This window comes from Talpa europaea, assembly GCF_964194135.1.
Source record: "Talpa europaea genome assembly, chromosome: 3".
Lineage (NCBI taxonomy): Eukaryota > Metazoa > Chordata > Mammalia > Eulipotyphla > Talpidae > Talpa > Talpa europaea.
Genome location: NC_140069.1, coordinates 14,375,280 through 14,401,168, shown reverse-complemented (window position 1 = coordinate 14,401,168; position 25,889 = coordinate 14,375,280). Strand labels below are relative to the sequence as shown.

At 35.3% G+C, this 25,889-nt stretch overlaps 1 protein-coding gene across 1 annotated transcript in view; it reads right to left on the bottom strand.

The window, feature by feature from the left end:
• Positions 1–25,068, bottom strand: part of TAF2 (TATA-box binding protein associated factor 2) — a gene marked incomplete at both ends in the record, with an annotated part of 60,387 nt that extends 35,319 nt beyond the window's left edge. Inside the window, 14 exons of the mRNA XM_084230314.1 lie at positions 151–260; positions 600–714; positions 1,515–1,669; positions 2,918–3,053; positions 5,808–5,893; positions 7,558–7,657; positions 9,011–9,124; positions 10,128–10,312; positions 13,178–13,409; positions 14,742–14,883; positions 16,426–16,544; positions 21,738–21,898; positions 24,500–24,554; positions 24,986–25,068. Coding sequence (XP_084086440.1) covers positions 151–260; positions 600–714; positions 1,515–1,669; positions 2,918–3,053; positions 5,808–5,893; positions 7,558–7,657; positions 9,011–9,124; positions 10,128–10,312; positions 13,178–13,409; positions 14,742–14,883; positions 16,426–16,544; positions 21,738–21,898; positions 24,500–24,554; positions 24,986–25,068 — 1,793 coding nt within the window. The remainder of the gene's footprint in view (positions 1–150; positions 261–599; positions 715–1,514; positions 1,670–2,917; positions 3,054–5,807; positions 5,894–7,557; positions 7,658–9,010; positions 9,125–10,127; positions 10,313–13,177; positions 13,410–14,741; positions 14,884–16,425; positions 16,545–21,737; positions 21,899–24,499; positions 24,555–24,985) is intronic.
• Between the last annotated feature and the right edge of the window lie 821 nt (positions 25,069–25,889).

The window sequence follows — 25,889 nt, the reverse complement described above, 5'->3', positions numbered from 1 at the left end:
TTAAGTAAAGGGGTGGGGGGGAAGCTAGTGTGTTCTCTACCTAAGAATTTAAGTATACAATAAGATTTTTATTTTGGTATTTTTATCTGTAAGATTTACAGTATAACTATAAACTATAAACTGAACTTCATAGTCATGAATCATGCCTACCTTCTGCTTTTGGAATGGCAGGGTATATCATGCTTAAGGCTGTTTTCTTCAATTTGCAAGGTATGATTGAAGGATCCATCTAATTCCTGCACTGTCACTTTAAGCGGTCCCTTTAAAAAGAAATCATACTGTTCAAAGAGAGTACTACAAAAACACCAAAATGTATTTTCATGTGTACAGGTACAAATATCAAGATATAAAATACTGTACAAAATGTGTTTCTGGAGTCACGATAAGGCAGTTAGCGCCAAAGGGTGAATTTGGGAGACTGTATACTCTGAAATCCCCACCCCTAACTCCTTTCCCCTCAATTAACACTTGGTATTTTCTCAATTTCATTCTTTGCAAACAAATCTCACTACAAAATGTCCACTCCCCACCCTTAAGCCCTTTCTGCATTGAAATTGGGGAGAAAGCAGAACAAAAGGCTATTTTGGAAAATAGCTTACCACGTATTTCTGAGTTCCAGGAGATGTATAATCTTGCTTTATTTCCAATTCCAAAACATTTCGTTTTCTATTAAATGCAAAACTTCCATAAAATTTTACTACTCCGCTCTGGTCTCTGAAGAATTGTAAAGGAATTTTTGCACACTGAGATGAAAATGTACTAAACAAAATAATTCATTATGGTAGTAATAATTTTAAAATGCACCCCGCACCCCAACCAGTTCAAAGCTTGAGCTTACTTCATTGTAAACCAGGTGGCAAAGTATTCAAAATTCTCATAAAAAGTTTTTCCACACATTCAAACAAAATAGCTGAAGCATTAAGAATCTGTTTTCAAAGACACAAAACCAGTCCACCAGGTTATTAGTATACTGGCGTTTTTGAAAGAAAAAAATGGTCAAGTTGAACATCTCCAAACGGTCACTCAAGTTGTACCAAACACTAACCACATCCATAAGTCACCAGACCACTGCCTCTTCACAAGAAACCCTACACATCTACCTGTGGATTATTTGCTCTTTTCACCATTAAAACTACTGCTTTACTTACATACTAAAAAGAACTTCAAAATATACCCAATTTTACAAATGTGCATGGGTATATCTTTTTTTTAACTTTTTTTTATTTTAACATTTATCATTTTTTACATTTTTTTAGACAATATTTGCTTCCCCTCACCCCTTCAGATTTAGTCCCCATAGAATCTCCTTCCCGAAAGCACCCTGCATGGGTATATCTTAATGATTAATAGTCATCTCAGAAGAAATGATTTACAGCTTCTGGTTATTCTACTATTATTTAAAAATTTATATAGTTCTTACCTCCTTTTATTCCCAAATCTCTCTTCTTCCTTCCCCTTACACACATAACCTTATTCCCTCCCCTGCCTTGTTGAACTACTATTGAAAAGGATACACCCACTGCTTTATTAAAGGCTGGATGTCTTTGCCAGAAACATTAGAAATGGATTTCAAAAACCCAGATGTGGAAACTAACATCTGACTCCACATATGTGACTGGAACTTCTGAGATGAAGCAGTACTGGCCAAACTTAGCAGTTTATTGAAAACCTGTAAAGACAAAATTGATAATTAGCTGTACAACAATACATCCTGGGGTCAGTGCTACACTATACTCACTTTTCATTAAAACTTTATTATAGTCAATTATAGAAGACAATAATTTCATATCTTACTGCTCAGATTGTACTGGTTATGAAAACTAAGAACATGCCAAAACTTGCACAGTCAGAATATAAACCATTCTTCCTATAAACATAATTGAATTTTACTGATACACTAGGTAAACGTGATTACTGTATTTAGTAAAAATTATATACAATACCTATAATGTATTGTGCTATGAGCTTGACACAGAAACTAGCTTTTATTTAAGATTGGAGAACATTCATTAGGATTTATATTACCCTAAAAAGTTCACTGGCTGTTTATGAACCATCTCTCATTTAAAATTACTGTTCTTCACTTTAAAGGTGAATTGAAGGATAGAAGGATTAAATAACTTTAGTGCAAATTTGAAATGCTTTAAATAATGTTATTTTTTCACTGACCTCTAAAATGTTATGGGAAAAACATAACATTTTTAATACATGTATAAAACTATACATTAATGATACATCTGGTTTCTAGCATCTCAATTACTATATCTCAACTATACACACCAGCACTTGCTCTAAAAATATGGCAGGATTTAGCAATACCAAACACAAACATCACTTAGGTTTGCTTCTTTTTATTGAAAACATTTTAAATGATACTTCATCCTTAATATTCTAAATAATGACAAACACAAAATCATATGCATAAACAGGCTTTGCATTCATCCTCACATTCTAATTTTCTTTTTATAATATTGCACTAAATGGGTAAAGCATTGATATCCATTCTACATTTGAGAATACACAAACAAAAAGTACATGTTAGGGCCTCCCTGGTGGTGTAGGGGTTAAAGTCTCAGTGCTATCAAGCTATAACCAGCCACTGTGGCATGAGTTAGATACCTGGCCAGGGAGCTGACCCACATGGCACAGCAGACCACTCATGTCTTGCCTGCTGCTCCCCTCAGCAGTGTATTCAGTAAATCTGCCTGTTCTTCTCCTCACTCTGTCTCTGGTGAATCCTCTCACCCCCTGCACCTCTGGCCTACACCTCGGTTCTTGTATACATAAATAAATAAAATAAATCTTTGGGGGGAAAAAAAAGTTAAACTCCAGTTCTAAACTCAGATGCCCTGACTATAGACCAGTATACAGATTATACACATACAGAACAGATCTTGTTCTTAACTTTAATACTTACCTGTAGCATAAATTCCATACTGATCCTATTTTCAATCAATCTCATCACAAGGTGAGCTTTACACTGAAACATAGTATAGTATTCCCAGGAAAGCGTATGTGGATGCTTTATTGAAAAATGTAGATGGGATGCTGGACTAAAAAAATAATCAATAAAACAAACTTTGGTATTAAATAGGCAATAAATTTCACAGCCAATTGAAGATAATAGCTCAAAAATCTCATGGGACTATCATAGCAATTGTCTTAATATGAGAACAATAAAAACTAGGAAACATCTAAAAGAAATTATGATGTTTTATGAGAGGACATAAAGAAAAAACTTGAATAAATGGAAGTACATGCTACATTCCTAGATAGGAATACACAATACTGTAAATATTTCATTTCTTTCCAAATTCATCAATACAAACAAAGTAATCCCAATCAATATCATATGGTTAATGCTTGCACATACACACATAAAAAAAAGTTCAAGATGGTTACACATCTAAAACAAATGCAATTATAAAAGTACTGGAAGAAAATAAAGGACAAAATTTATTTTCATGATTTTGGGGTGGGAAAAATATGCCTAAGAAAAAGTATGAAATTTGGAAGACATGACCAGACTGAATATATAAAAATCAGAAACTCCAAAATAATGAAAGAAATTTTTGATAAATTAAGAAAAAGGTACAATCTAGTAGAAAATATTTACAGTATCTATGAACATATGTTTATAATTTTTCACTGTTTCAAATAATGTTGTAGTGAATATTATCTTAACACATGTGCAAGATTTTTGTATAGTGAAAGCCTGTCTAGGAGTAGAATTTCTAGATCATAATATTCCAGAACTGCTGAATCTGAAAATTACAGGTTTTAAAATTGTGATTAGTACCAAGAAAGTACTATACCAAATTATACTCTCCAAATCAATGTATAATAGCAGTCATTACACCTCCTTAAAAAAATGTTATACTGAAATTAAATATTATTTGTTAACTCAGTATTTGAAAAATTACTTTTATAGTTCACTTATTTTTTCCAAGTTTATTAATAACAGACTGCAATATGGAAAGGTTAAATAAATTCCAAGATAAAATGAAATATTACTAGAAAGTTCTTAAATGGAACAAAATAATTTATGTATAGCACAAGGAATGCCTACCATAATACACAAATGTGATAAATTTTTCAAAACAGAAAAGCACTAATAGGCATATGATTAAATTACATTTTGTAAATGCCATATACATGTAAATAAAAGTAAAAAGGAGGTCTAGAATGCAATATACCAAATTAATAATCATGGTTATCTCTAAGGAAGGGTGGAGGGTGGAGAGGAAAGGGGTGGCATGTGAGTGCTAAAAAGAATCTTTTGTTTGCTATTCCACATACTTCTCAAAGGTCTTTTGAATTTTTTTTAATATTTTATTTATTTATTTATTTGTTTGTTTGTTTGTTTTTGTTTATACATGCACTGGGTACAGTCAGAAGCGCGGGAGGGTGAGAGAATTTCACCAGAGCCAGAGCGGGGAGCAGAGCAGGCAGAAGGACCGAAGCACACTGCTGAGGGGAGCAGCGGGCGGCAGGAGAGGTCTGCGCGCCATGTGGGACCCTCCTCCGGTGGCCGGGGAGCAGCCGGGGATCAAACCGGCGCTGCAGAGGCTGCGGGCAGCTTCGCAACCCAGCGCTCAACCGCTGCGCCACCGGGGAGGCCCTCTTTTGAATTTTTTTAAAGCATTTGATGCTTTTATACATAAACTTTAAAGATTAAACATATACAAAGAAGTAAATAAATAGGCAGAAGCAAGGTAAAAATAATTAGTGTGAATAATATTGACACACAATGAGAATGGTCTATTTGTTGGGAAACTGGTGTACAGTAGGCAGTCAGGAGAAGTAAAAGGAATTAATATTTATTGCATGTGTACTATGTAGAAAGCTTTATCTCCAGTAATCCTCATAACCAATCTGGTTAAAATGGATCATTGTTGTCATTTTACACATTAAAACAAACACACACACACACAAACACACACACAAGGGTTCTGCCATTTTCTTAAATCACAAAAATCAGTAATGATAAAAATCCAAGTTTGCCTAATCCCAAATTGCTCTGCTTTTCCAGGGAATTAATCTTGTCTCACTGACCATACTACAACAAAGAAAAGGTTATTACAGGTTATACAACTTCAAGTCTCTTAATATTTGTTATGATTTTAGACAATGGCAATCAATGGCCCCATCTGAGAAACTACTTTAAATGTGTATAATACACAAGATTACAAAGAAAATGAACTACAGTCTCTTGTTAAAAAATAAGAAAAGAGTAAGGGAGAAGGAGGGAAATAAAAAGGAAGAAGAAAAGAAAGAGTAAGAAGTATCTAGATAGGTGACTATTTGGCTAAATAAGTATAAGCAGGGCCTCCCTGGTGGCGCAAAGGGTTAAGCACCACACTCTGAAACAATCCGCTGCTGTACCCCAGCTCTTGTATGCATAAATAAATAAATCTTAAAAAATAATAATAAGTATAAACAGACATCATGATGCTGAAATTTATCTACTCAAACACACACACAATCAATGGCATATAAACAAAATACCTGTTTCCATTATTTTAAAACTTTTTTAAGAAAAGTATGATATAACTGGATTAGGAAATAAACATAGAAAAATGGAAAACCTTATACTTTTTAAGTAATTTTTTTTTTAAATCTATCAGGTGATAAAAACAGTACAGCACTGACAGTAGTAATGGGAATATTGCCAGTGTCTGTGGCCTCAACATTATTTTATACTATTATATTGCTCCTTGGCCTGGAGAATCTCAACATACATACAAATGGTCCTAATAGTTACATCATGAAACAAGGTTTATATCATCTTTGAACAATAAACATACTTGTCCTTCTCTTTTCCTCCACCAAATATGGGATGTAGTAAAACTCCACCAGTTTTTAGTTCATATGCCACGATTTTGTCTAGTTCCTAAAAGATAAAAATAGGAGTCACTGAAAATGTTTCCACATATCAAATTTTATAACTGAACTATGAAAATTTCTTGTTTCATGGAATAAGAATGTAAATCTCTTAAAATAAATGAAATATATTAGAGAGTAGTTTATGATCCTATAAACAAAGCAGACCACACAGCTGGCTAAATGATAGGGCCCAATAGCTTTCTCAACTTTGTGACTTGAGGACTGGCCAATAACCTGGCAACTAACTCTTCCTAACAGCTCTTCCCAATCTCTCTGACCAATGGTCCAAGTTTCCTTCTTCCTTCTTTCTTTCTTAAGTACGTCACAAGAAAAATACACATGGAATCCCAACTTCACAAGAAGTACTTAAGAAAACAGGAATAAAATGATGTTGGGATTCCATGTGTATTTTTTTTCCTGTGTGTATTTTTAAAAATTATCATTTTAAAACTTCTCTAGTTTTCTCTAATATGACATAGATCAAACTACAAAAAAACAAACAAATTCAAAGTAGAAGAATAGATAATACAACTGTGCTGAAAACTCTTAAGTAGCTGAAATTATATATAAGCAGCCTGAAGTAGTAGTAAGAATCATAGTGAAATGATTAAAAGCAAGGTTTGAATCCTGGCTCTGCTACTTAGTAGGTATGTAACTTTAGTCAAATAACCTCTCCATGCCTGTTTCTTCATCAGTAAAATGGGGATAATAGCAGAGTAGACTTAAGAGGATTAAGATAGCTAATATTTACAAAATGTCTACAATAGTGCCTAAAATATTGTAAGTGTTGGTTTTTTTCCCTTCTTCTTTAATAGTTTTTAATATGAAAAGTGCACTCTTCTAGCTTTAAGTGTATGAATTCTTTAATAGTTAAAATCTTTTATAGTTACCTTTTGCCTTACTTAAGTTTTGGTGTGGATGATGAAAATATCTAAACCAGAAAAAAAGGAACAGATGGAGAGATCTATTTAATGAAAATATTAATGGCTGAAGTTTTTCTACCTGAAGAGGAAGAAGCTAAAGCATGACATGATTAAAATATAGATGCATATAACCAGAATGGGTTAAGCAAAATATGGCTTATTTTTTTCTTTTTGGTTAAATCTTTAAATAACAGGAAAAAGATGTGACAATGAGAGAGAACACATATATGCATAAAGACTAGTCAGCAAAAACAAGCACTTACTATGTACCAGGCCCCATGCACTTGAACATGCGTGATGTCTCACAATTCCCTGTCCGTAGGATTTCTAATGCCATTACTATTCTCCTTTCATAGATGATGTTTGGAAAGATTAAACTAAGTCACAAAGTTTGTAAATGTATGAGACAAATTCAAAAGCAATCTGACTCCAGAATATACAGAGTTACATTATAAATACTACTATCAGGACGTGGATATCTCTAAAGACTAATTTGATATGTAAGGAGCTTAAACATTCTCCTCCTAAAAAAGTTTTGAGACCCACTACCACACAATAAACTAGATAAAAGAGACCATTAGTCTTTCTCAGTAAAGTGATCTTCATGTTGTCGGAAATGTTAAGGACTTTCAAATGGCAGTAAATATTTTATAATTTTTTAAAATAAAGAACTTGGTGACTTAGAATCAGGAAAATACTCACATGTCATACTAACTTTTACATGGAAAATGAATTTAGCTATTTTTACCTCTTTAATCCAATGGCGGTATTCATTAACACCAAAAGTTTTTTTCATCCAAAGTCCATAAATATAGCCTGAAATTCCTTTCAGTACCCATTCATCAGACCTAAGCAAAACACAAATTTCTTTTAATCATAAAAATTCTCGATCAAAGGCCAGAGAAGGTAACAGAACAGTGCCAGGTGTACTTTTCTGCCTTCTTAAAGTTATTATCAATTATTTGATTTTTCCATTTCCTCCAGTTCTACCTTTCCATTCATTAAAACTTTCATCATATCTGGCTTTATCTCAATTAATTATGAAACTGTTTTATAGACAGCTCCCCGGCCTGCCTGTGACTATGCAGGCGTTTATTTTTCACAAAACTTTCCCTTTTGCAAAGCAGCAGCAGCAGCAGCTCTCTGCCCACCTGTGGCTATCAGGTGTCTCCTTTTCTTTTCTCCTTTTCCTAATAAACCTGTCCTTCTCCAATGTAAAAATAATAATTAAAAAAACAGCTTTATAGTCTTATCACAAGTATAATGTATCCATGCTGTGCTCTGTTCTGGCAGTGCTGTTTGTTTCCCTCCTGCCCAACTCTGCTCACACTGTCTACTTACAAGGAATACTTACTTCTCAGAACCAGGAACGTACTATTCAATTCTCAAAGTCCTCATTCTAACTGTCAATCCCATGCATACTTATCACTGAAATTCCAAGACCCCATGTGTAATTAAATGATTTTTTAGTTTCTTAAGAGGAAACACAATTGACACCATTCTTTCATTTCTTCACTTGCATATTTATCCTTTCATTTCATTTGCTTACTCAAACATTTTGCCTGCCATGGTCTAATCATTAGTCTTTAATAAAACTATAGTAATGTTAGGAAAATTACAAATCATGAGCACTTGCCCTCTGTCTTCTCCGCTCCAATAGGACAGGAAAAGAAACTAAGATTCATGTATTATGTACAGTACAGAATGGTCATAACTATAAACTATAATCATAAGGGAGACCATGTATTTCTTCAAATTCACCTCAAGTTAATCAAAATGAAAAGAGAAAAGTGTTTTAACTCGCATTTTTCAAGTAAATTAGGATAGAGCTAGGTGATAGCAAGAATATCCCTACATCTTTATCATGACTGTACAGAAATATATTTTGCTTTAAACATTACCTTGACCATTGCCAGCTATGTTGAACACTGACATTAGCATTCCAGCTATACTTTTCTACACCCAAATCCTTATATCTATAGTATTTATTCAGTTCTTTAAGATTGTTGCTATCAAAATTTTCACTTTATTTTATTATAAACTGGAGAATTAACTGAACTCATGGTAGAAAATATAGGATGAAATTTATATTACCTAAATACAGATTAGTGTCTTAAATTAATTATCCAGAAGTAGGACAAAGTTCAACATCCACTATGAAATTCTTTTTCTCAGGAACTATAAACTTTGAAATTACTCACCAAGACATTCTGGATATGAAACATCCAAAAAACTGCTGAGCCAAGGACTGAGCTAAACACCTTCTAGTCAAAGGTGTCTCATCTATAATCATGGCACTGTGTAAAAGATTTGTGCTGGAATTTAAGAGGAGACAGTTAAAACTAAGAAATAAACAATTAGTCAAAATAAAATAGTCAATTTTTTTAAAATAATGAAATTTAAGTTAGACATAAAAAGAAAAATCACAATATTTTCCCCAAGACCTTTCATGTTCTTTCAAAATTTAACTGACACCACCCAAGTTTTTAAGCTACCTTAAAAACTTTTGCTAAAAGCAAGAATACAAAGTTTCCCATTCATTCCACAAAAAATATAAATACTTTTGGGGGTGTGGATGGAGAATCATCATTACTCAGAAACTGACATACTAATCAGAGACCAGACCTGCTATGAAGCACTCTTCTAATATCAATAATTTTTCTCTATTAAAAAATAATCTTTTTTTGTTATTTTTTACTTTCACATATATCACCCATCAGATCCTTGTAACAACTACACTCTGTAGAACGCGAGGGCAATACCATTCCCGTTTTGCAGATGGGAAAATTTAGGTACAAAAAAGTAAAATAAATGACATGGAGATATAAAACCTCTAAAGTTGGAACCTTTCAAGTAATGAAAGAAATAAGAAGAGAGGATAGAAAAATAAGGAAAATTAAGTTTCCCCTTTCTTTTTTTGGTACAGTATTATTTTTTGGTATATTTTTAAATAGTGCTATTTTAAAATACTGCTAGGAAAATAATCCTACCAACGATCCATATAATCATATTTTTATTAAGTGTATGAGTGAGTTTTTTTTTGAAATGCATAAGCAGGAATGACACTACAAGAAATATGTAAAATACTAGTACAGTAATTGTGGAAGAAGATAATATGAGCATTTGGGGTATTTTAAAATTTACATCTATATGCTTTTCTACATTTGTAAATTTTAAAAATACTATATCTTCTACAAAGGCAATCATTCTAAATTAAGGGAAAAAGTTGAAAACATATCCTTAAAACTGATTACAAAATAACCTGTCTTCACATCATTACCCTAAATTTAGGCATTTCATATTTCTGGAGACACCAACCTAAAAATGCTCATGGAAGCATAGGCAGCCACTTCAACATAAGCTTCATCAATGAATACAGTCTTAAAACAGGAGTATGGGTAACGACATGTAAGAATTTCTTCATAAAATTCAAAAACTTCATGAAGGTATGATGTGGTATGTTTAAGCAATGGAAGAAGTTGGGGTAAACAAAAATGAGTAACCTAAAAATAAAAAGCAGAAAAGATCATTAATTGAAAAACTTAACTTTAATATTGCAAATCTCCTAAATATCTCAATTATGAATAAGGTTTCACATAAGTTCCTTCCCCCTTTTATGGTAAAGTGCCCAAATCATGGCACTGAAAGAAAATGCTGGTGTGATTAGTGATGTTTACTATTTTCAAAACATTATTTGTATTTCAGAAATTAAATTCTTGATAGACTATAAATCTGGGAAATGCTTAGATCTAATGAAAATATAACTAGTTCAAATTAAAATTTATTCTACATACACACACAAAACAAGATTTAACTTTCCAAAGTTTACTGTAAAGCTACCTTTGACTCACAAATACCTAATGTCATAGTACTATCTTAATAACTAATAGTTAATATTAATCATACCATCCTAACTGCATATAAAGAACAATTACTGTAATCATCCTTTAATATATCAACTACATATTGAAAACAGCAGGGAAATGTATTGGTCATTAGGAGATAAACACTCACAAAAGAATTATTAATTCTGATTTTCATAATAGTTGACATTCCACCTTGGACACGGACAAGCAAATGTCATGTACCTTCTTATCCCATATTATGAGTCTGTGTCAAATGAATGACATCAATCAGATAAAGATCACCATTACTAGAATGACCCATTAAGGTTTTACATAGGTGATTGAATATAAGTTAATCTTTTATGAATTGACCAGATGTTTCATAAGGTAAAGAGAGGACATAACAAATAGACTCAAAGATGGGAAGAAATATGTTATGATCAGAAAAATCTATGCAAACTTCATAAGATATAACAAATACAGATGGGAAATTAATGGCGAAAAGATTGGAAAAGAAAACTGGGCCCAAAATCTAGAATAGCCTGAAAGTCATGTAAAAGAGTTCTGATTGGGCCTCCCTGGTGGCTCAAGAGGTTAAGACGCAACCTATGAAGCTGTCTGCAGCCTCTGCAGCACAAGTTCAATCCCCGGCCGGCCAGGGAGCAACCTACATGGCGCAGCAGACCTCTCCTGCTCCCCTCAGCAGAGTACTTTGGTCAATCTGCCTGTTCTGTTACCCACTCTCTCTGGTGAATCCTCTCACCCCCCACACCTCTGGCCTGTACCCCAGTTATTGTATGCATAAATAAACCAATCTTTAAAAAAATAAATAAATAAGAGTTCTGATTACTGCTGGATTGTGCAGACAAAAACATTTTTAACAACAAAGAAGAAAAATCGTCCCAATAGCAATATAAAAGAACAGAGTAGAGACTACCACAATAATGAAGGATGATTAACTATGTGTTATTAATAGTCAGATGACAAAATGTATATTAGCACTCCTCTTGACATACGAACAAAAAATAATGTTCACCAAAAAAGATTCACATTTAGACAGAGCTACATGATAGCAAATTAATTAATAATGTGGTAAAAACTATTTATTGAGATAAAAAAAAACTAAGTCACAGGCTGTACGTATTCAAGAAAAATACCCAATTGTCATTTATCTTTTTCCTATACCCATGGTTTGGGGTGGGAGAAAAAAATTCTTCCAAAAAACAAAGTAGGTACTACTCAAATATTGATTTTAAAGTTGATTTTTTACCAAAGATGGTAAAATTCACTGCCAATCTTATCAGTGAATACACTTTAAAAAGTTTTTATAAAGATAGCAAGAGCAGAAACGGTTCACAAAATATCGTATTTGCCATGAGTGATTTTATCAAATGCATGAATTTCAGAAAAGCAATTATCAGAAGAGACCTAGTTGCTTACTAGTAGTCTAAACCTTGTTCTCTCAACTTTTGCCCACCTAGCTAAAAGAAATACTGTTGAGATATACATTGTCACAATATAAGCCTTATATTTTAAAATAAGAAAAATAAAACTAAAAATTTAAAGGACTAAAAGTAAATAAAAAGACTCATCCAAATGTTACTTTTTATATGTACAGAAGCCAAGAGGCTTACTAATCAATAAATCACATTTTAACCAGAGTCCATGCATGGGACATCTAAACACACTATTTGGCCTATCAATTAGGATATGCTTTATGGCAGATACAGACTGGGAGGAACGTGTAAGAAGGCTTCACTGAATTTGCTGGGCAGAATGCCAGCTCTGCCTCAGCTTTTTCTCTTTTCTTCCGCATATGCTGAAGTAAGAACATTTTTAATTTTGAAATTACAATATTTTAGAATCTAGAGATGAGACTGTTACATTCAAAAAACATATTCGGAATAAAAACACAACATTAGTAATGAACAGAATTAGTTACAGAAATCATCTATACTCTACCTAAGGTATACTCAAAGCTCTCTGGAATACTAAAATCTCTGTTAAAAAAAATCTGAAATTTAATATGACAAAATTTTGAAAGGAATTCAAGAATTCATATCATTAAATATATCAGATAAGGAAAAGTTTTTCTTTCAGGATACTCAAAAGTAGAAAGAGGAATTAAAAAATTAGTTTTTCGGGTCTCCCCGGTGGCGCAGCGGTTGAGCGCTGGGTTGCGAGGCTGCCCGCAGCCTCTGTGGCGCCGGTTCGATCCCCGGCTGCTCCCCAGCCACCGCAGGAGGGTCCCACATGGCGCGCAGACCTCTCCTGCCGCCCGCTGCTCCCCTCAGCAGTGTACTTCGGTCCTTCTGCCTGCTCTGCTCCCTGTTCTGGCTCTGGTGAATTCTCTCACCCTCCCGCGTTTCTGACTGTACCCAGTGCATGTATAAACAAAAAAACAAATAAATAAATAAAATAAAAACATGCCTCTATTTAAAAAAAAAATTAGTTTTTCATTAATATCTTTTTTAACCAGCAGTAGGGTGGGAGGAGAGAAAGGAACAGGAAGATACAACTTACTTCATGCATATAAGGATCAACAAGTATTTCAAAAGGTCCAATGGCTAAGGAGATATTGGATGCAGCTGTTGGAATGGTAAGCATGTAATGGAAGGTCTTCTTCCTCATATCATGGGTATACACTGTCTCAACCAAATCTCCATTGGAAACAGCCACCATTGCAGCATCTACTGTAAATTCTAATTTCCATGTACATAACTCAGAGTATGAATCAACACATGGGAACCAAAATCTAGGGAAAAAGACAGTACAGAACATACGTTGAGATTTGAACATACATTTGTTTTCACCATATACAGCCTATTTTAACATTTCTAGAATATGTACAAAAAGGAAACTTCAGCTATTTAGCTACTAAAGCCTTTTACTCAGTGTAGCTTAAAAGAACCTGAAAAGAACCTGATTAAAAATAGAGACCTAACATGGATGGAGCTGGAATGATGCTAAGTGAAACACGCCAGAGGAGAAACATAAATACCAGATGGTGTCACTTATATGTGGAATATAGAGAAACCAAAAGGTCAAACCAACCCCTGACAACAGACAATAGATATGAGACATTCAGGAAGGGAGAGCTAGAGGAGGGAGAGATGGGGGAGGGGAAAACACAACAAAGTATCGCGAAGTACCCTGGGCGCTATGGTGGTGGTGAAGGCACTATGATGACCACACGTGATGGGAAAAACGTATATTGTCAAACTATTAACAAAGTAAAGCAATGGCACTTCATTAATAAAAAAAATAAAATAAATAAAAAAGAAACCTATTTCCAAACATTATTTGGCAATATTAATATATTATGTGATTTTGCCAGTTCTAACCCTATGAAAAGGCATTGAATTTTTTGTTTGCAATTTTAAAATTAAAAACTTCAACTTGTATATCTGCATTAGTTTTTAGTAGTATATATTTCTAGAAACTAAAAACATGGTAATCATTTTAAAGAACACAATATTCAGAATCTATTCCACAAGTTAGGAAGATTTTTTTTTTTTTTACAATATGTGATGTACTGTATAAATTCAAACAGAGTGTTGATAAAGCTAGACATAAGGTTTCTATTCAATTTTTTATCAATTCATATCCTTATTTATTATATGCCAGAGAAGAGGAAGTTGGGATTGAAAAGGAATAATAGGGGCTCCCTGGTAGCGCAAGAGGTTAAGATACAACCTATGAGGCTATCCTCATAGCTACTGCAGCACAAGTTCGATCCCCGGCCAGGGAGCTACCCACATGGCGCAAGTAGACCCCTCCTGGCTCACCCACTGCTCCCCTCAGCAGTGTACTTCAGTCAATCTGCCTGTTCTGTTCCCCGCTCTGTCTCTGGTGAATCCTCTCACCCCCTACACCTCTGGCCTGTACCCCAGTTCTTGTTTGCATAATAAATAAATCTTAAAAAAAAAAAAAAAAGAAAGAAAGAAAAGGAATAATAAATGGAACAAGATCCAGAATTGCAGTAGTACTTTAGGGGATCAAACTTGTACTGCCCATTTTACATTAAATACATGTATTACATAACAGAGAAAAATACAATTGAAATATATAAAAGTTAATAATCTACCTTGTGGAATTTTGATACCCACAAGAGAAAACATGAGCACCTCTCTCTGCCATACTTCCCTCCACACTGGGTACCACAAAATGAAGACCTCCTTTTGGCTGGTCCAAGGAAAAATTGATGTGTATCTTTAGGACCTTTAATTCTGCAACAGATAAATACATATAAAGATTAATATATTAAAATGCATAACTAAGTAATAATAGTATATAAATGTAAGAAAGGCAAAGATTTATTTTGAACATAACAGAATTAAAGGCTCTGGTTTACATGAAAAACCACAATACCTACCCTAGTTCAGGCTTTCACCATCTCTACATCTATACTTCACACTCAGTTGCCTGGCCCCACTGGTATCCTAACCACACTCATACCCGTCACTGCTAGCTGTGTTCTTCCAAAATATATTTCTGGTCATGCCATGCCCTCCCAATAGCGTTACTAATAGTGTTACCTTAAAAATTTCCTAAAAAAAAGTTCAAAATTTCCACATAGGACACTTAAAGACTTCCAGATCCAAACCAAAACATATTTTTCAAATTTGTTCTTATTACATTCCTCCACAGATTGCTAACCCTAGCTGACTTTGAGGAGTATGGAAAAGGAGGTGGGAAGGACTATCCACGAATTTACATTCTGCATTTTTTTATATACTGTGTTTTTTGTTATGTTTGACTTCTATATAATAAATATGTTGCTTTCATAAAAGAGGTTTTTAATCCGACCCAAAACACTACAAATATAACATACAACTATCTCTAATACCTGAATACACAATGATGGTCACAATGCCTGTCTCCAAAATTGGGCAATGCCCCCACACCCCAAAAAAACTACGAAAAGAAAACAAAAACAAAGATTTTCTTCCCTATCTTAATTAATTTTTATAAAGCTTAATAAAGGCGGAAGATTATGTTTTATTATTATAATGACGGTTAACTTTATACAGAACCCAGACACAGAAATAAGGCATGAGGGGGCCTTTCAAATGGTACAAGGGATTAAGTTTCAGCACTATGAAGCTATCTGCAGCCACTGCAGCACAAGTTCGATCCCCAGGCTGGGAGTTGACCCACATGGCACAGCAGACCTCTCCTATCTGGCTCTTGCTCCCCTCAGCAGTGTATTTCAGTCAGTCCGTCTGTTCTGCTCTCCACTCTGTCTCTGCTGAATCCTCTCAGCCCCCACACTTCTGGCCTATATCCCAGTTCTTCTATGCAAAAAATAAATAAAAAATCTTAAAAAAAAAAAAAAGAAAGAAAGAAGGCATGAGTATTTCAAAAGTATGCAAAATGGGTGCTGAACTCTATAGTTTAGTCTTGACTCTACTACTAATTAGTAACTATTTACTTTCCTTGGACTGCTGATCATTCTTTTGTAAAAGGAAGGAATTGAACCACATGATTTTTTTTTAGGATCCTTACTGCTATAAAATATTAAAATACTAAACTGATTTGATATTCTGTGGGTTCTCAAATCTTAACTGCATCATTCAATTTTTTTATAACTTTCACCTTAAAAACAACAGTGAAATGATCCTTTAGAGAAAAAAAAAAGAGCTTCCAACTCCTGAATTATTTCAACTGGTTAATTTACAATTTTGACATCATTAATTTTCGTGTAAAATTTCCAGTCATGGGGTCTAACATAATTTCATTGTACAGTCAGTAGATAGCTGGTATTTTACCATCAACGTGTTTCCATAACTCTGATGGAACCTTGATACAAAGTTCTCCATTTCCTGCATCAGGATCCACAGCACTAACGGCAGCTGCATAAGCATTAGAAAAGTAATTGAGATTTCTCCTAGGGGGAAAAAAGAGACAACTTTAACAATACATCATATATTTCACAAAGCACTTTCTTAAATGTTTCCACCATTTATTTCTAAGCATTATATCTTCTTACATAATACTTCAGAATGCTTTTTAGTCATCATGATATACACTATTAAACTATAAATATGATGGCATATATATTCCACATGCTACCATGCTATGAGATTATTATGATTACTACATCTCTTAATTTTGGAATTCAAAGCCACTAGTTTTTTCTGATAAAAGTGTAAAAAATATATGTAGAATTAAGGAAATATTTTTTACCAGCCTAACAAATTTTTGAATGGAAATTCAAAATGTCTAAATTAAGAGGTCTGACAGAAATTATGATGTATAAAGTCAGGATGTGAATTATTTTTCTCAAAATGTAATTCTGCTCACCTTCACTCCCTAGTACACAGCAATGTAAGCTTAATGAAGGAGGGGAACTTTGGGCTGGTTCTGTTATATCCTATATATGCCAGAGGATTTGCAAATATTTACTTGTAGTTACTTGGCTTTATTTCTCATTGGATGAAAACCACAGAGAAGTCTTATGTCTTATCTTGAAAACATGGAAACATTTTCCTCATCTGATATTCCAATTTAACTCCATAAAACAGCTTATCTCTAAACATATATACATATTATATTTCCTCTGGGAAATCAGTTAAAGGAATATGGAAGAAACAGAAAAAAACAAAATGCAAGGAATGGCAAGAGCAAGAAATCAAGATAAAAGACACGAATACTATGAGTCATATTCTTGTGCATCTTTATCTGTACCATCTGGTCATTAGAAAATTCCACAAGTAATGTTAGTGACATTTCACTAGTCTAGCAAATTTTTTATTTTTAAAGACTTTTTAATTATTTAGGCATAGCAGAACTGGGGTGTAGGCCAGAGGTACAAGGGGTGAGAGGATTTACCAGAGAGAGTATGGGGAACAGAACAGGCAGACTGACTGAAATATACTGCTGAGGGGAGCAGGGGCGAGACAGGAGAAGTCTGCTGCACCATGTGATTCAGCTCCCTGGCCCAGGATAGAACTCATGTCTAGGTGGCTGGCAATAGCTTGACAGTGCTGAGCTTTACCCCCTGAGCCACCAGGGAGGCCCTAGCCTGGCAAATTTTTAACCTAGAGAAATTTTATATATTTTACAATGATTATGGTGGAAAAAAGGTCACTAAAAGTCACTAAAGAAAACATTAAAGTTATATACTCTTAACTTGACAGAGGCCTTTCCCCACCTCTGCCATCTCTGTATCTCCACTAATGTGTTTTAAGAACAATGTATTATTATGTTTCTTAACAAATGCAAAAGATTCTGGAAGTAGCCAGGGCCACAGTAACTATTTTAATATACACTTTCTAAAAATTGTCATATACTACAAGTAACATTACTTTCTTTGGTATACAAGTCTATGAGGTTCAAGTTTAACACATGAATAGATTTACCAGATTACTGTCACAACCAGAATATAGAAAAGTTCTAACATCTCAAATAAGGCTTGTTCTATACAGTATGTCTTTGAAATTCATCCAGGCACCAGTAATTTGTTCCTTTCAGACTTAATAGTATTCCATTATATAGATTGTACCACGGATTGTTTATTCATTCACCTACTAAAAGATAGGTTGTTTCTAGGTTGTGGTTATCACTGCTGTGAATATTTGTGTATAGGGTTTAATGTGAATATAATCTTCATTTCTGTAGTACAAACCTGCAAGAAAGGGCCTGCTGAGTCACAGGGTAAACGTATGTTCAATTTTGTACCAATCTGCCAGACTGTTTTCCAGAATGGCTATAACATATTCTGCACTCTGAATAGCAATATATGAAAGTGCCAGTTGCTCCATCTTTGCCAGCACTTAATTAAGACACCATTCTTTTTTTTTTTTTTTAAGATTTATTTATTTATGCATACAAGAGTTGGGGTACAGCCCAGAGCTTGGGGTTGGGGGTGGGGCGGTGAGAGGCTTCACCAGAGACAGAGCGGGGAATAGAACAAACAGACTGACTGAAATACACTGCTGAGGGGAGCAGCAGGCAAGACAGGCAAGACAACCTCACCATGTGGGTTGCTCCCTGGCCAGCCAGGGATTGAACTCATGCTGTAGAGGCTGTGGATTGCTTCACAGTGCGGTGCTTAACCCCTTGCCCCACCAGGGAGGCCCCACCATTCATTTTTAAAGACTATTTTGTATGCATATAGATTGTAACTTGTTTTCAACAAAATTTAAAAACATGAAATTTGAGATTGCTTGAAGAAATTGTATCTTGCTCAATTTATCCGTAAAATTCTAAAATGAAAAATTGTTGCAGAAAAAACTCAAATTTAAACATTACATATTAAACTGATTAGTTTTTTATGGGAAATTATTCTCACTTAATCCCCTCATCTCCTGAGAAAAATTAGAGTGGGCCAAATAAAATGGTGAGTCATTATAAATGGAACTTTGGGAAGTTGGTTATGAATTAAATCTTCTGAGGGTTTGGATTCCAGTGTTTTCTATCATAACATGAATCAAATATGTTTCCTTTCAAAATAACCTCATAAAAGTGAAAAATTACAGGGTGGGATTATGTGTTTTCAATTTTCAGAATGATGAGGACTGTAAAATATTAATGTGCCCTGGCCCTATAACCACCATGGTCCCCAAAGTCTAGTCCTTCTCATTGAAACAAAGCTTAAATGTGAAAAGTGGGATAGTGAAAAAATTTTAAATTAAGGCAATGAAAACAATTTATTCTGAGAACCATTGTAACCATCCACATTTAATTAAAATAATCTGTTAGTTCTTTGTCACAGAAAGAACATGTGATTCTTAAGATATAGGTGCAGATTTTCCAAAACATGATACAAATGCTTGGAAACTTTCTATTTTAAAAAATGTTCATAGTGGAGCCTCCGTGGTGTGCAAGGGTTAAGTCTCAGCACTATGAAGCTGTCCACAGCCACTGCAGCATGAGTTTGATCCCTGGCCAAGAGCTGACCCACATGGCGCAGCAGATCTCTCCTGTCTCGCCCACTGCTCCCCTCAGCAGTGTATTTCAGTAGATCCACCTGTTTTGCTCCCCACTCGTCTCTGGTGAATCTTCTCACCAACTGGCATAAATCTTTAAAAATAATCTTTAAAATAAATCTTTAAAAAAAAATGTTCATGGGGCCTCCCCAGTGGCGCAGCGGTTGAGCGCTAGGTTGCGAAGCTGCCCACAGCCTCTGCAGCGCCGGTTCGATCCCCGGCTGCTCCCTGGCCACTGGAGGAGGGTCCCACTTGGCGCGCAGACCTCTCCTGCCGCCCGCTGCTCCCCTCAGCAGTGTACTTCGGTCCTTCTGCCTGCTCTGCTCCCCGCTCTGGCTCTGGTGAATTCTCTCACCCTCCCGCGCTTCTGACTGTACCTAGTGCTTGTATAAATAAATAAATAAATAAATCTTTAAAAAAAATGTTCATGGAAGTATAGTATACATCAGGAAAGTACACACAGTGTAAGTATCCCATTAGATAAATTTTCCGCACTGAAAAACCTAAGTGGCCAACATCCCAAACAAAAGAACATTACCAGCCTCCCATTAAGTTTCCTGTGTGCTCTTATGATCACTAACCAAGCCTACTTCCCACCACCAAGGGCAACCTGTTATCCTGGCATCTATTTTCAATAGAGTAACAGCTTAATATATATCTTTTTGTGTCTGGCTTCTCTTACTCAACATTAAGTTTATATGGTTCATCCACACTATTATATACAATTAATGGATATTCATTTTCATTACTGTTTAGAATTCCAACAATATGAAAACATAACATAATTTACCACTCTAACACTGGTGGGTTTTCAGGTAATTTCCACTCTTGACTATTTTGACTATTACACATGCTGCTATTTTCTTGGTGAACATCTGAACACAATTTTGTTTTGTTTTGTGAAATTTTTATTGCAATCTATTTCATTCTAATACCTAGGAGTGAGACTGTAAATCAGAGTATGCATATATTCAATTTCAACACACATTTTCACAGCAGTGTTTGAGAGTTCTAGTTACTGTACATGCTGATGAGTCAACACTCATTATCTTGCTTTTAAGTTTGATAGTTTACATACAGAAAAAAAAAAAAAAGCCAGCTAAGAGAAAAAAATCAGTTTCCAGAAATGGGACTAATACCAACATTAATAAGGATGACTTTTCTTCTTAAATCCTCAAAAAAATTTGATCAAAAGCATGTAAAAAGATTGCTTAAGAGAAAAATCTACCTTAACAGGTTTTGTTTAGGTGGCTTCACTGACTACAAACTCAAACTTGAGTTAACTATTCTTAAAGTAGTTGTTACAGGCTAAGGAATTTCAAGGCACTAGAAATATTGATAAAGAATAAAATGGCTCTACTGTTATGCATGTGCTGATCAGTCCCAATAGCATGAAGTATATGTCTAGTTCTAGGATCAGTACATGTAAGAAAACACAGGTAAACCAGAGAGTATCCAGAGAAGGGCTAAGAGAATAGTGACAAATTTGCAAAAAATTTTACATGAGGAATGGCTGAAAGTACTGAAATTCTATATCACAGAAAAGAGTAAACTTCGGGGAAAATAATATTTAATTAAGGTAAGTTTGTGAACATTATACCAAAATGGAATGCAGCTCAATGCAATGAAGAACCTTGGAGCATTCAGAAATAACAAAAGGAATCCTTTAAGATATAGTTAGCTCTTCAATTCAAGCAGAAGGTGTAGGAGGATAGGGAAAATTCCTGTTGGAAAATCTGATTAAATGAAAATTCTTAGAACCCTAATGGTAATTCTAAGTAATACTATTAAAACAACTAACATTGAGTAATCGTGATTGAGTTAAAAAAATTATCTATATTTCTTAACCATAATCGATAAGGGATCCAACCACTTATATATAGTATATATTGGGTTGTCAGAAAACTCATGATGTTTTTTCTTTGAAGAAGGGAAACATTAAAACTTATTGTGTGTGCAGAAGTGGCAACATTTATTGAGTGAAATTTTCAGACTGGTAAAAGCAACAGAAAGTATAATTAGAAAACAAAATTGAGGATCCAGAGTCTAAAAACAATGTAAGAAAAATTTATAGAGAAAAGATATCCAATCATATGAAAAAACAACAACAATAAAGTCAGAGATATCAATGTTTAAAATACATAACTTACTGTTTTGATTCATTATGACAAACTTCCAAGGTTGGATCATTATAAATAAAAGCAGCTTCTAAGTCATTGATCCTTACTCGGTATATTCTACACTGTTTGCTGTTCAACTTGATTCTATTCAAGTTTGCAACTGTGGGAAATATCGTCAGTTCCACGAATCCCTATAAAGACAAAGAATAATAATTTCATTTTAATTAAGAGTGGTATATTTTAGAAAATATTTCTTTGATTTCTACTACTTAGACTATAGCCTCATCCCAAATTACTACAAACATTTAGGTGTTCTGCAAGTATGTTCATTTCTAACATGGCTGTCCTAGTGACTGAATGGTGTGAATTAAGTACATTTTATTTACATATTTTATCTATTATTTTATCTTGGTGGTTCACATTCACTATCAGTGAAAATTAACCATCTGCTAGAAAAAAATTAAAAGACTCAGTACACTCAAGTAGAATTTCTAGCAGAAGAAGGGAAAAAATGATAGAACAGAAGAAAAATGAAAACTAGATTGGTGACTAAGAATATGGCCTTCCAAAGGCAGTACAAAAGTACCCACCGCAGCTAACAAGTATGAGTCTCTGTTCATAGACATCTCTTCTGTGGCCACATATAGTTCTACCATGTTAATCATGTGGGGATAATCTATCTGAAATGTGTTCCTACAACATGAGAGAAAGCTAACTATTCTTAACTCCACTGACCGCCACTCTCTTACATTAATCAAGTGGGAAAGACTGACTAAAGAAACAGAGAACATATGTTCAGTGATTTTAATATTCTGGGTTGAAAACTGTTGTACTTAAAATACAAAATATGGAAGGGCTATAAAGTGAACAGAAAATTTTTGAAAACTTATCCTATACAACATCCAACTTTTCTAGTGGGAAACCTAAAAATCATCCAGAACTTGGATACATTTTTCTTCTGTCATTTTGCCAGAAGCAGAGAAGGTAGAGAGAAGAAAGGAGACTCTTAGGTCATCCTTGATTAAAAACAGCCCCATCACCTCCCTGGTGGCGCAGCGGTTGAGCCGCTGGGTTGCAAAGCTGCCCGCAGCCTCTGCAGTGCCGGTTCGATACGGGGCCACCGGGCGAGGTTCCCACATGGCACGCAGACCTCTCCTGCCGCCCGCTGCTCCCCGCAGCAGTGTACTTCATCCGTCTGCCTCTTCTACAACCTGCTCTGGCTCTGGTGAATTCTCTCAACCTCCTGTGCTCTGACTGTACCCAGTGCTTGTATAAATAAATAAATCTTTAAAAATAAAAAAATTTAAAAATTAAAAACCAGCCCCATCATTTGCTAACTGTATGTCCTTAAAAATTCAGTGAGCTTTCATTCTTTCAGTTGATTTACAGAAATAAGGATTAATATATATTATCTACCTCACGTAGTTATTGAGAAGATTAAATTATTGAGAAGTTATTGAGAAGAGTTATTAAGTTATTGAGGAGTTAGTAAGAAGATTAGAAGAAAGTTTTACTCAAGTACTCAATAAATGTTCATTATAATTCAGTAAGTTCTGTTAACTCTGTTTCTGTATCATCTTCACTAAAGATATCTTCATTCAGATTTCTGCTCTAAGTTACTTGGGTAACCTTTTAATGAGGCTCCCCAATTTTCATATTTTCCCTAACCAGTTTCACACAACACACTCAAAGCATCCTTCTGCAAGGGAAAAGGTAAATAATGATACGTAAGGAAATTAACAGAGAAATTTCTCAAATAAGATTAGACTTAATAAACCTTTCACAATCCTTACAAATCTAAGAACCTATGATTCTTATGGGGAAAAAAAAGCACCTTTTTATTTATTCATTTATTTTTAGCTTAATGTTAACATTATATACACACAGGCAAATATTTGAGAGGAAGTTTATGTTATCATTTCTTTTTTTTTTTTTTTTTTTAAGATTTATCTACGCATACAAGAAGTGGAGCACAGGCCAGAGGTGTGGGGGGTGAGAGGATTCACCAGAGACAGAGCCGGGAGCAGAACAGGCGGATTAACTGAAATTCACTGCTGAGGGGAGCACCAGGGAGAAGAGAGGTCTGCTGGGCCATGTGGGTCACCTCCCTGGCCAGGGATCGATCTCCTGCTGCAGTGGCTGCCCATAGCTTCATAGTGCTGCGTCTTAATCCCTTGAGCCACCAGGGCAGCCCTGATGTTATCACTTCTTACTTACAAATCTTACTAAGATTTGCAGTTGGTTTAATACAGGTCCCCCTGAGAGAGTAAATTAAGTACTTGGGTAGTCATGGACTTTCCCAGAACGGATTATATCAACAACCCATATTAGGGTCTGGGGTGCATTGATTTCAAACAATTGATTTAAAACTGTGCTACAAAGTAATGTCACCTAAACCAGGTCAGCCAAGAATCAGAAAAAAAAATAAATAAATAAACGGATTTCTTAGCAGCCAACAACCTAAGTCAGTGAGTGCACTAACCTTAATTAACTTTTTCGTGAAGAAATCTTACCATGGGCTTATTCTTGTTTCATGCACAATTGTAAAATGCTTAATAAGATTTTCATATTCCACAACAAATTAGAAGGATCAAAAGTTTAATCAGTAAACAGGAGAAAACAGGAGAACTGAAGAGACAGCACAGACGGCAGGTTTTGGACCTTGATGTCATATAGATCTGAATTCTAATTCTTCCCATTTCTGGTAATACAGTTGTCTAGATGGGAAAGTCTCTAAGCACCATATACAGGACGGACTTGTTTCTGCTTATAATTGTGAAGAAGATACTTACCACAACAGATTTTCGTTGGAAGTTTATGTTGTTGATGCAGACGACCTGATGGGTTGTATATCAAAAAATATAAAAGTAAAGTAAATATTTCGATTAAATGAAAGCATAAGTCTATCCAAGTATAAACCAGGATGATGCATTAAGCTACTCAAACTCATACTTCAGCTTTCATTTTCAGCCCGTACAAATTTAGGTAACTCCTTGTTTTAAATGCAGCGGATCGCTTTTCATACAAAAGATTAAACAGATCTCTTCTGATCAAAATGCTTTAACGGAAAGGTTTATTTCCTGCCAGGGGCATGAGGTCCATCGCATACTACTTTCCCTCAAAAGGCGCCCCCACAAACACCATTCCCACCCCGGCGAGTGAGTTCTACTGCTCGCTACATCTCCCAGCCCATCAAGTCAGTTTCCAAAGCAATCACAAACTACAATCACATGATAACGAAATCTGAAAGAGGAAGAGGAGGTGAAAAAAATACTTATAATTTATATGGCCTTGGGCTTTCAAAGCCCTTGTCCCCTTTCTTCCTGTTCATCCTGGCGGGCTCCAAACCAGTCGGCGGCATGAAGCGATCCCGCGGGGCCGTCTCCTCAGCTTCCCGGGGAGCAGTGGGGCATTACCGGCCTCCGACACCTCAGTCCTCGCTCCCCCGCGCCCCCAACAGTCACCTCCCGCGCCCTCGGCGCCCCACCCGACCCGCTGCCGCCTCAAATTCGCTCCACCGCCTCTGCTCCCCTCCACAGCCTGCGAAGAACTCCTGTCACCGAGATGCGCCTCTCTGCAACCGCTGATAACTACCGTCAGCCGCCATGTTGCCTGTCACCTCTGACCCCTGCGTAAGCGGAAGTGGGCGGTGACGGGGGCGGAGCCGGAAGCTTCTCAGCGGGTGGGGCTTGCGCAAAGGCCACTTGTGTGTTTGCCTGTCAGTACCAGCACCATGGCTGAGAATTGTTGCTATTTAGGAGCTACGACCCCAAAATTTGGTGGATGAAGCAGGGCCTGGGGGCCAGGAAATCAGGGTTGCATAAAGCCAAGAGGGCTGTCCCTCAAGTTTTCTGGGTAAGCAGATAGTATAAACTCATTGGAGCCCAGTGACTTAAACTGTAGAAGGAGTAGACCCCAGGTCATCTAACTCAACCTCCAGAATCCTCACTAGGCATTGCTGCCTCAGTGTTTATTTTAAAAATAAGCCATACACACAGATGCAGAAAAATTTATTGAAACACAAGGTAAATATTTTGATGCATGTATTTGCATTTAGTGTGCAAGAGAATAAAACGGTTGTCAGTTTCAGTGATTGAATCCTGATTAATTGTGGATTATCCATTAACTTTTTTTTTAAACTCTGAGCCAGATTTAATCTAGAACTACCAAATGTCCTTGTGA